Source organism: Gavialis gangeticus, unplaced genomic scaffold (assembly GCF_001723915.1).
Source record: "Gavialis gangeticus isolate Ggan-Ray unplaced genomic scaffold, GavGan_comp1, whole genome shotgun sequence".
NCBI classification, from domain to species: domain Eukaryota; kingdom Metazoa; phylum Chordata; order Crocodylia; family Gavialidae; genus Gavialis; species Gavialis gangeticus.
The window spans coordinates 16,424,465-16,435,468 of record NW_017728997.1 but is presented as its reverse complement, the minus strand read 5'-3'; the positions used below and the strand labels follow the sequence as shown (position 1 = coordinate 16,435,468).

General features: G+C 41.5%; 1 protein-coding gene across 3 annotated transcripts in view; it reads left to right on the top strand.

Moving 5' to 3' along the window:
- The first annotated feature begins 4,460 nt into the window (after positions 1 to 4,460).
- CUNH3orf14 (chromosome unknown C3orf14 homolog) overlaps positions 4,461 to 11,004 on the top strand; it is a 51,470-nt gene continuing 44,926 nt past the window's right edge. For 2 of the 3 annotated variants that reach the window (XM_019504823.1, XM_019504825.1), the window contains exons 1-3: positions 4,484 to 4,563; positions 5,537 to 5,616; positions 6,382 to 6,505. In XM_019504823.1, coding sequence (XP_019360368.1) covers positions 5,564 to 5,616; positions 6,382 to 6,505 — 177 coding nt within the window. In that variant the 5' untranslated portion in view covers positions 4,484 to 4,563; positions 5,537 to 5,563. Of the gene's footprint in view, positions 4,564 to 5,536; positions 5,617 to 6,381; positions 6,506 to 11,004 lie in introns of all 3 variants that reach the window. The other variant, XM_019504824.1, reaches the window with a different exon arrangement.

Here is an 11,004-nt window from a genome sequence, read left to right as displayed (position 1 = left end):
TTGCTAAACTTCATGCTATTAAGTGGGTTGCTTAGTTCTACTTGAGAGAGACAGCAAAATACTTTTAGCCTTGAATTTAACCTGACATGAACCCTGCCAACTTTGGGATAAAGTGCCTTATTCTGGCTCCCTGCATGCTAGAGAGCAAGTGGAAAGCAGGAGCAAGCAGCCTCCTGTGCATAATTCTGCTTCACCTTGGAGCCCTCTTGCTTACCTTGTATTCTACAACTATGTACAACCACTGTAAATTAGAGCAGCCTCATGCATAACTACATACTCCTTATAAGTCAGATCTTGCAAAGTAAGCTGTTTCCTGTTAGGCCAGTCCTTGTGCACGTTGCTGAAATGCTACAGATCATTATCCAATCTTACAGATGATGGGGAGAAATGACAAAATCCAAGATGAAAGCCACAAGCTGGTATGATAGGATTTCATGGATCTTACAAAGTCCCACAGGCCTGATACATTTTAAAAGTGACAGCACTTTAGAAATGCATATGGACAGATAGATGTTTGGCATCCACCAAGATATTGAGCTACTATAGCAACAGAGGTGTACAGTCCCAATGGGGAAGAGAGAAGGAAGGGGAAAAAAAGTTATCAGAAAACAAGATATCTGAAGTATTTAGATAGTAAATAAATAAGGATCAAAATGCTTTAAACAGCTTTTTAAAGTGGGTCTATATATAAAAAAAACATTTTAAATGCTTTTCCTTTGCAAATCTCTCTCATTTGGAAATCCAAATACATAAAGACATTTCTATTTTTAAAAGGAGACATATGGTACAAATTGGTATTGGTAAATAAAAGCACATAAAACTTAACTGCACTATGTTAAATGTTAGTAAAAATGACAAAATAAAATACTAGCTATATAAACTGTGCACAGGTGTGTACCATATCACAAGCAAAAAAAACATATCTTGCAATTATAGGCCTACACTATTTATTTCACTTGCCTGTAATTACATTTTATACATGTTTGTTTAGTAATATCAATCCAAGACATCATTTTGAGAATATAATTAACTGCACATTAGAACAGAATGTGTTTTACTATTTTTGTGTTACATTTAAAAACCTGGGTCTTTTGTTGTGTTTAACTGCCACCTAGTGTTAAAATGATGCAGTTTCTCCCCATAAAGCTGATTTTTTTAACTGTATTTTAACATTAAAGACAACCCATGGGTGGAGAGAAAACTGAGAGCCGAAGAGTTCAGATGTAGGTGCCTAAAGTCAAGCACCTTAATCCACACTGTGGCACCAATTGACTTCAGTATAAGCATCAATGAGACTATCACAGAAATAAATAGTGTGCTCAGAACTGTTTACAATGCTGGGTTGTAAGTACTGATGCCTTTACAGGTTCACATTATTTTTAATGTTTAACCTGTTCTATTACTTTATCAAAAATTATCAATTTTCTAATTTGAATAAATTATTATTCACCTAGCATGGAAGTAAGCATGTCCATTGTGCTGGAAGTGTTTTCTAGATATGAATAGTCCCATGAACACCCATTAATATTTACACCTAACCTATAAAATTCAAAAGAAAATGTTAAATGGCAAGTCAGTGACTGACTGACTCTCTCACTCTGGAGTGGTGTTTATCAAAATGGGGTCCCTGCAGTAAACTTTTACATGGTATGCTAGAGTATGGAAAAAGAAAGCAGTAAAAAAGAAATACACATGGCAGGAAAAATAAAATGAAGAACTACTCTGCAGTATATCTTAGGTTGTTGGAGAGGGTACAGCTGCTCATCCTCATCCCAAATGTTACTGTTTTCTTTATCCATAACAGAATAATAAGGGATATGCAACAGTATAACAAACTTTAAAAAGAGGAACATAACCCCCAAAAGCATGAGAACCGCTAGCTCAGACGTGAATTGGTGGAGAAGCTTGCAATTCTGCGGACCATACACAGAGCATTTTAGTTCCAGGCCTTCTATCTGATGCCAGTTAATTACCCGAAACCTGTAATGTGCAGAGAAGGCCCAAGAGGGCAAACTTTATGTAAAAGATAACAAATACTTTAAAACATGTCAATGTTTAGTATTGAGATTTCATGAAAAGGGGGCCAAAGAGGGCAAGCTTTCTGCAAAAGATACCAGATACTTTAAAACTTCTCAATGTTTAATATTGTGATTTCATGAAGGATAATAGAAAAAATTGCAAAGAAGCAATTGTGGTAATCTAAAGATACAGTGCAGCGCAAGACTCATCAAGGTATCTAACCTGAAGCAAGCGAGTAGTCCCATTAAAGTCACTGGGATTAAAGCATTTAAATTAGCTCTGTGCATAAGTACCTTGCTCAACTGGAGCAAAGAGACCTCAGTTCATATGTCTGCCCTGAGAGACTGCAGCAGAGATTTTTTGCAGGTGCAATGATCTGTCCATTTAGAGCAGTTTGCAGTTTGCTAATTGTTACTAATAGTTTTCTTTTGATAGGAAACGGCTTCATAATTTAACCTAAGTATAGGTTAGGTTGTACTCTGGATGAAAAAGAGCATTAACAATGAAAATCCAAATATCCAGCATGAAAGAACATTTGGATCTGCTATAAACTGAAAGAACAATTTCCCCCCAATATAAAATAATAATTAGGAAATCATGATTTCCACCTTGTTTCTCTGGCTGTGACACTTAACGAGAACAGCATCTGTAGCTTGAGCAACATTCCCTTTGCATTCTTTCTGCGCACAGCATGTTTAAAATGGGTTTATTTAAACCCAAGTTCTGTTTGTCAGCATTCTCTCTGAAAAATCCTTAAACACTACCACAAAGAAGGATCACTGCCACCTAAGGAAGAAAACTGGAATAGCTGAAAGTAGAAAAAAAGATGCAGCACTCTCCGGCCCTCATCCAGCTCCCATTGAATTCAGTGGGAGTTTTGCCACTGGCATAATGAGAGAACTGCTCGGACTCTCGCTCCCCCCCAAATAAGTTATTCAAAGGTCTTCAGCTAAATTCAAGTGACAGAGATGCAAAAGCCGTTTAAATTATGCACGAACTACACTTGTTCCAGAATGCTGTAATGGACCTGGGCAAGTTGACAACTGCCTTAAAGGACTCCTACTTAATTACTTGTTATAGAGCAAATTAATGCAGGTTTGTTGCCGAAGTACTCATTCGCAGAATGAACAACCGAGCAAGAGGTAGCGAGAGCTGAGAAGTCACGAGAAAAGAAACTTCTGACGTGCAGTAAGAAAGGCCCGTGATGGGATCGGAGAACATATCAAAAGACACTGGGAAAACAAGCTCTTTCCATTGTCCAGACCAACTTTAGAAATTACTTGCAGCTGGAAGAGCGAGTGAGTCTAGCAGGCAACAATCAGGAAGGAGCAAGCTTTGAAACGGTGCTTGGTTAAGTCTGGTTTCGACACACAAAAGAAACCAGGGTTATATTGAGCCTTTAAAAGCAGGGGGCTTATTCTGATCCCCGACGCTTGGATTCTAGCAACGTGGGGTCAGCCTCCGTAATTAGTTTTAAATATATTTTAACAGCTCGGGACAGATTCAGCTCTTGGCTGTAACATGCGCGCTTTTCCAGACGGGCAAAATCCTGCGAACGCGTGCTCAAAATCCATCCAGTTAGCAACAGTGATGCCCACGACGCAACTTGGCACTTCTGTCGATAAATAAATAACGGTGCGCCGCAGAAATAAAGACAAGGTGCTTTGACTGAATCTGATTCTCTTGTATTAGATCGACTTAAATAGCCAGAAAAAAATATTTAAGCAAGCTTTGGGGTTTAGAAACCCTTTGTCGGGTTGAGGAAGTTTCGTATATACAGATGCACCCCGCAGTCATTAAGATAGGCAATTAGAGCCTGCGAACACGAATGGCCATAAGTAACGCCATCCTTGATGGTTTCCTCAGGGTGGGGGGGAGATGCCACCCTCACAGATTCGGACACCCCCCCATGCCCCAAGCAAGCCCCTTTTCGGAAGAGGAAGGGGTCTCTCGGGCTGTTGCAATCATGCAAATCGCTGAGCAGACAGGGCTGCAACTGGAGCAGCAGCGGCTTCTAGCAACCAGGTGATGGGTCCTGAGGGGGCAACAAGCTGAGAAAGTAATGTGGGGGGCACCCATGGCAGGCTGAAGGGGAGGATCTAAGACCAAGTGTCCCTCAGACATCAAGACTCTGCCCCTCAGGGAAGGCTGTACTGCCTTTTGCACAGGGAACCGCCAATTAAGCCTCCTCCTGGGGCCAGGCCTGCACACAGCTGGCAGTGACTGGAGGAACTGCGTCAGGGGGCGGGGCTTATGACTGAGGGCGCCCGGCCCCGCTTCCAACGGTCAACCGACTCAGTCCAACGGTCCGTGGAGCCCCGCCCTCTCCTGTGATTGGTTCGCTCCCGCCTTCGCCTCCAATCACGACGGCGGCGGTGGAGGGGGCAGGTCCCCGACTGCTTGAGCCCACCCACTCGGCGGAGGAACCAATGGCAGGCCAGCGCCCCGCGTCGCGCGGGCAGGGGGCGGGCGCGGACTGAGGAAGGGGAGGTGAGCGGACTAGGCGATACGGCCGCTGGGTGCGGGGGCGGGCCTGCCCTGGAGGTAGTGGACCTTGTGCTCATGGTATCTCCCCACCATGCGCGGGGTGGTACAGTCCTCCCTCCCTGCCCCCTCCCCCCCACTTCCCCGCAGTGGTACAGCCGCGGGGGCTCGGCCTCTATGGCAAAGGCCGGAGCTTCGCCCCCCGCGCACTGGGGGGCAGACATGTGTGCGCACGCGCACTGCTGCCCCCTGACTGGCTCTGCAGAGCACCTACGCACAGGTGTGTATACTCATGCACACGATTGCCCCTTGCCTCGCTCTGTACAGCACCCCTCACATGTACCTCAGCATCCCACACGCACACCACTTCTTCCTGCCATGCCTGGCACAATGCCCCTCACACCCATCTTGGCCCTGTAGTGCCAGGCTTTGACTCCCTCACAGCAGGTTCAACAAGGCAAGGGCAAGAATATGCTGCAAAGAAAACCACGTGTCTGAATATCTGTGGGGCAGTTGTTTGCACTCCTTCCCTTTTGGGGGAAGGCTGTTCATACCCTCCCCCCTTTGAACGGAAGGGGACGTTGAGGTCTTACCCCAAAATAAGAAAGTGAATACTACTTTTTCAAATAATTGCGTAGATTTGGGCACCCTTTGCACGTGCAGCTGCAGTAGCTGAGGGCTGTAAAAATGCACCTTTCATGGGCGTGAAACCTGAAAGATTGAGCCTCAGTTCTCCTCTCCATAAAACGAGGGCAGTGAGACTTACTTGACAGCTGTTATGAGAATGAATTAGGAATGCATGAAGCACAGTACGTGTAAAGGGTCGTCGTGTTTTCCAGAAATCAATTCTGTTTTTTTTTTTCTTTGTAAAAAGAAAAAAAAAAAGAAAGAGAAATGGTGTTGTTTGCCCCTGGCCTCTCCCTAAGTCTGCCATGTTGCAGTCTCACATGCTTGAAAGGGAAGTGTTCGTGTCTGTTTTGAGAGAAAAAAAAACAAACCCTATTTTTTAACCTCCCTTTGTTTCCCTTCATAGCATGGTAAACTTGACAAGTGACAAAAGATGGCATCCTACTTAGCAAAAGAAGTTCAGCTTGCTAGAAGACATGAAGAGATGTAAGTGCTTTCAAGACTGTAGCCTCTATCATAACAACTTCTTGTGATCTTGCCAGAGCTCTCAAGATAGGCAGGACTGGGCTATTTGCATTGAAGTGGGGGGGAGTGCTATTGTTTTTAGCAGGAGCATGGTGTTTCAGGAGGTAGCACTCTTCCCTTGTAAAGTACTGAATGCTTGTCCCAGCTTGCCACTAAGGGATCTGCTCTGCAAAAGCTTGCAACTTTCAGAGAAGCTGTGTATCTGAGGTCTTGGCTGTTGACTTCAATATTCCCACTACATTTTAGCACAGGTAGAGTAGTTAGAGCCAGCCATTCTAAACACCATTTGAAGCTTTAATTTGTTATGTATGCGCTTGGTACTGACTTCTAAAATATAAGTGCATCACTGCTGCACTATGAGCTTACCATGTGAAGAGTATATCTAATGACAGTGATTTAGGAAAAATGTCTATGCACTGACAATTAGCAGGGGTAAACGCCATGACCAAGCCATACCAGTCCACCCTGTCATACCACTTTTGAGAAATTCAGTGCTTCGAAGCTGCTTTGTGCATGAGGACCCCTCGTTGCAGCAGCATAGTGGCCTCCCTGCAAGAGAGCTCAGCGGGGGTGTTTGCCTGTACCTTTTGCTTCCTTCAGCACTCCCACCCAGGAGCAGGCTTAATTAGGCCCATAATTTTGAGAGAACTGAGTAAGGTAAAAAGGTTATTTTCTAGCTACTGAGCAAAATGTTCTACCCACTTACCAAAATGTTTTTCTTTGTAGACTGTCTCAGAGATCAGTATTGCTACAGCAGATGGAGAATCATCTAGGAAACAAGGAGACTGAAAAGACATGGCAAGCACAAGCAGCTGATGCAGCTTATAAAAGAAATGCAGCACTTTTAAATGTAAGTTTCTGTGACTACCAGAAGTCACACGGTAAAACAGAGGCATTTCATAGACTTGAGGACAGAAATGTTTGCATTTTAAGTTTCAGGTGAGTTTTAGTACCTTAAAGTCCCCTTCTGGAACTTGTGCAGTTATTTCATAACTCTTCATAACCTGGGAGCATCACTAACTTCTGCCTTGCCTGTGAAAGCCTTGGTGCCAAAGGCTGCCATTTTACTTCCAGCATGAATGGAGCTATAAGACTAGTATTTTTTTGTCAGTCAAAAGTACTCCAGCAACTGCTCTGTCCTAAGTTAAGGCTGACTAGACTCACAGTAGCCTTTAACCATGATTTAAGATACTGCGTTATGATTAGAGACAGCGTTGAACAATCCATACGCTGGCAGCCTATATTAGGAATTGTCAGCTCATTATGGGTGAATACTAAATTAACCTGTGGTGAAAAAAGTCCTGTGTGGGTCTGACAAAGTGGGCTGTTGCTTGAGAAAGCTTATGCATTTCTGGATGAGTTAGTCTGTAACTCAAGATGCCACCCTGCCCTGCCATCTGCTTGACTTCAGACTAATGTGGCTAACTACCTCCCTCTCCTGAAAGAAGGATGGGGTTATTTCAAGAGGCAGTCTTGTATCAGGTGTTGCTGGCCCCCACTGTAGGGGATACATCAGTGACAGTAGTGTTTCTGCCCTAGATAATTTCCGATAAGACCTGGCCAATATTTGTGAATTTAATGAAAGTTTGAGGGCTCTGTATCACCTAGAGAGCCTTTCAGGAAAAAAAATGCAAACTAGAATGACTGACATTATCCAGACAAGTGCCCAAATAATTTGTCTGGTAGCAAAGACCTCTGTTTGCAGAGTAGCAGAGTGTCTAAGGTACATAAAATGTAAAGTGTATATGAGTAATCTTCAGGGTCTGGTGACTGATACACCTCATACTAAATTCTTGTAATGACTAGGTGGTGCAGCAGATGCTTCTTAGATTCTTTCCAGAGGTATTTCAGTTGTGTGGAGTTCCCTATCCTACCTGAGGTTTCTTCCACAGCTGTACGCCCAGTCTGACAAGGTCTTTCTTCACAAAGTTTGCTGCAACACGTCTAACCAGTTATGTGGAGCAAACTAAGTTATTAGAAAGTCATCCATTTTTTGGTTTCTTTTAGTACAGAATCGGTAGACTTTATTGTAGAAACAACCATTTAAAAAAATGAGTCTTTCACTCTGGGAAGATTTAAAACACTAGCAATATGTCAAGACCTATATGATATGATACAAAGTGGTCCTCTGTCTATTATATATCTGTTCTGTATCCATTGGGGATGTCTGCCTGACAGCCAAATTCACCTCTTCTATGCACCTTTGTTAAGCTACGTTACTTAGATTCAATCTCAAGACCAGAATCAACCCTTGGCTGATGACACGGTCTTTCCTTCCAGTTAGAAGTGTTTTGTTTTTTAAATGTTTCTGATTGTTTAAAAAAAAGATTGTGTCCTTCCTTTCTTTCCTTTCTGAATCTAAAACATAATAAAGGCACACAAATATTTATCCTTGCCCTTCCATTCTGCTTGTTGTTTTTCTACTATGTTTTGCCTTATCTTGTTTAGTGACACTGTGTATTTGTTTTATAGAGACATCCCTGAAGCATTTTAGTTTCCAAGGGTAGAAACCTGTCACTGTTATCTTTGGAAATGGGAAAATTATTTCTCTTTAATCATTATTATTATCAAAACATGTTATGACAGATTACCCACTCTGCTCTTTTCGGAGTTGAGGTTTCTGTAACCTTCCTGCACATTTTTCAGTTGGGTACAAATAGAAATATTTCTGATTCTCCCTCAAGATGAGTAGGCAATTGAAGATGCATGTTTGTGCTGAAGAAAGGGTCTGCATATGATCCTGCATAAGCAGGTGTGTAAGGTAATGCTGAGGGATTGCAGGACCAGTGGCACCCCAGAGCCCCTCTAGCTGCTATGGAGGTGGTGTGGTACTGTTTTATTAGATGGGATGGGGGGTTTTTTTGCTTTTATAGACCCTTTGCATTCCATTGCTCTAAGCCTGAACACACAGGCTTTGTGCCAGCGCTGCAAATTTTATCTCTTGGATTCTCTCCGAATAAGTATCCTTTTTCATAGGCATTTTAGGAACACAGTCCAAATGAGCACTTGCTTTGTGACAAGCTTAATAAAATTGGGTTATATTAGTGCATGCTAAAACAAAAGATTATTATAAGAGTAAATGTTCATGATATCTTAAACCTATAGCAAAAATATTTACTGACTTGCAGTTATGCATTTGCCATCTCCTATTGCATCCCTCAGAATAGTTTCTCTTAAGTGCCAAAAACATTAGTGTTCACAAAAGAAATAAAAGCATAATATACCCTTGAGAACAAATAGTCTGGCAGGACAAAGCAGCATAAAAAGTCTAGTTCTATTAATTTTATACTAGCTTTAACAAGCATGCAATAGTGCAGATGCTTTCTGATAACAAAATAAAACAGGAAAGAGATCCGCATAGAATAATATATGAGAACCTTGAAAACAAGGCTCAGATTTATGTGCCAGCTTCAGAATATTGTTCCTGATACCAAGCACTGTACATTTCACAGTTACCATGTGGGGAGTTGTTGATTTGGCCTACTCAAAAACACACGGACGTGATGAAGTGTTATTTTTTATTTGCATTTTTCCCTAGGTTTAAACAAAATTAATTCACTTGTGTTGAGCTTTGTGAGCATGGAGAAAAGGCATTTACCTTTTCTACGTCAGATGAAATTATGTGCTCAGTCACCTCCAAAATGGATGCAGCCGAAAACTTCAAATTTAGCTTGTGCTATGTATATTAAGCAAGAAAAAAAAAAATTTGAAACAGATTACTTTAAAGTAATCAATGTTGAATTCAGAACTTTCACAAAATCATCAACATAATTTTTCTAACCTACTTAAAAGGGGCATTGTTAGGATATTTTTTATTAAAGCACATTTCCTTTTCTATTTCCATTAAGACCATATCTTATTAACAGGACACATGGCCAATCTGTCTTAGTTTGTGCGAGTAAATAAAAAAAAAGAAGCAATGAAATTTAATAATAAACCAAGGTGATGTTGGCTTGTTATTTTCTAGTTTTTATATTTCAGAAGAGTGTTGGAAAGTTTCCTTGGTGAATGCTGTGTGCATAATGCTTGTCTCTGAAAACTGAGCCACATTGCCCACATATAATATTTTCATTGCTTGTTATTTGTAGCCTTAATGTATCACTATACCATAAAATACAGGATGTGGGATGTAGCAAAGTTAGCATTTAGCAAAAAATTTGGATCAGGCTCTACTCTCATTTACAGTGGTATAAATCTAGGGTGACTGGTTTAAATGGAATTTTTCCAGGGTCTTACCAGTGTTAGTGACAGCTGAATTTGGCCCCTTAAAAGTAATGCATGTGTAATGACTTCCATTTTACCTCAGGGAAAGGATTTAAACATTTTTTCTTCCTGCCCTGACAGTTGCAACCAAAGTGTTTATAAATAGACAACTGCTTACTATCCTAGATTCACTTTCCAAAGATATTTGAACTGCTGGCTTGAAATGAGAGGTTTAGAAAGGAGAAATCCACAACCCCATATTTAAAAAAAGCCCAAACTGGCAGATCCACCTCCTACCCATGAGCAACATGCAAAGGTCCCACCTGATCTCTTAGTTGTCTCCATTTTTTATTTGTCCCTTCCTTCCCTCCCCCCCCACCCCAAGGCACGCTGCACCTTCCAGCACAATTTATTTCACTGTCATTAAATCAGTATTCTGAATGACAATCGACTGTAAAATACGCAAACTGGAGTGGAGCAACAAGAAGACACATCTGATATCTAGGCCATGCCAATGTGACCTTCTTCACTAAGCATATCTCTACAACTGGTGTTTCTGTTGCCTAAAAGTAATTTGTTTCCTACATCTCTGGAAAAATTAGATGCTGGTAAATACAAAAATAGTGAAGTTGGCCTGGATTAGTCCTTCTTATGAAAATACCTTTAGGAGAATGTTATAGCGGAGATAATTTCTGTGAGGGAAAGGCGAAAATGTGCTGTGATATAACAGCCCAGATAGATGGGAGTAAATGACTGATCTAACTTTTCACCCCCATCCCTGTTTATAAGGGGGTTTTTTTGGTTTTGGTTTTGGTTTCTTGGGCTTAGGTTGTGCTACTCATGATTTGGGAATGGGAAGCATCAGTCTGAATTCCTTTAGTCTATGCTTACTACCCATTGCAGGGTTTAAATGAGCAAGCACCTTATGCCATCCTTCTACTGCCATCCAGTAGCTATCTCAAACCAGTACTAGGCTTACTGATGATACATGAGAAAGAAAAAAAAAGGGATTGGAAGATGATTGCAATCCTGTTATCTTCCATCTACGCACAATATGCTTATGTTATAAAAAGTCCTTTTTCAGATATATGGGGAGCCAGATGAAAAGCAAGGGCAACATTGGACCCCTGCTAAACCAGATGAGAC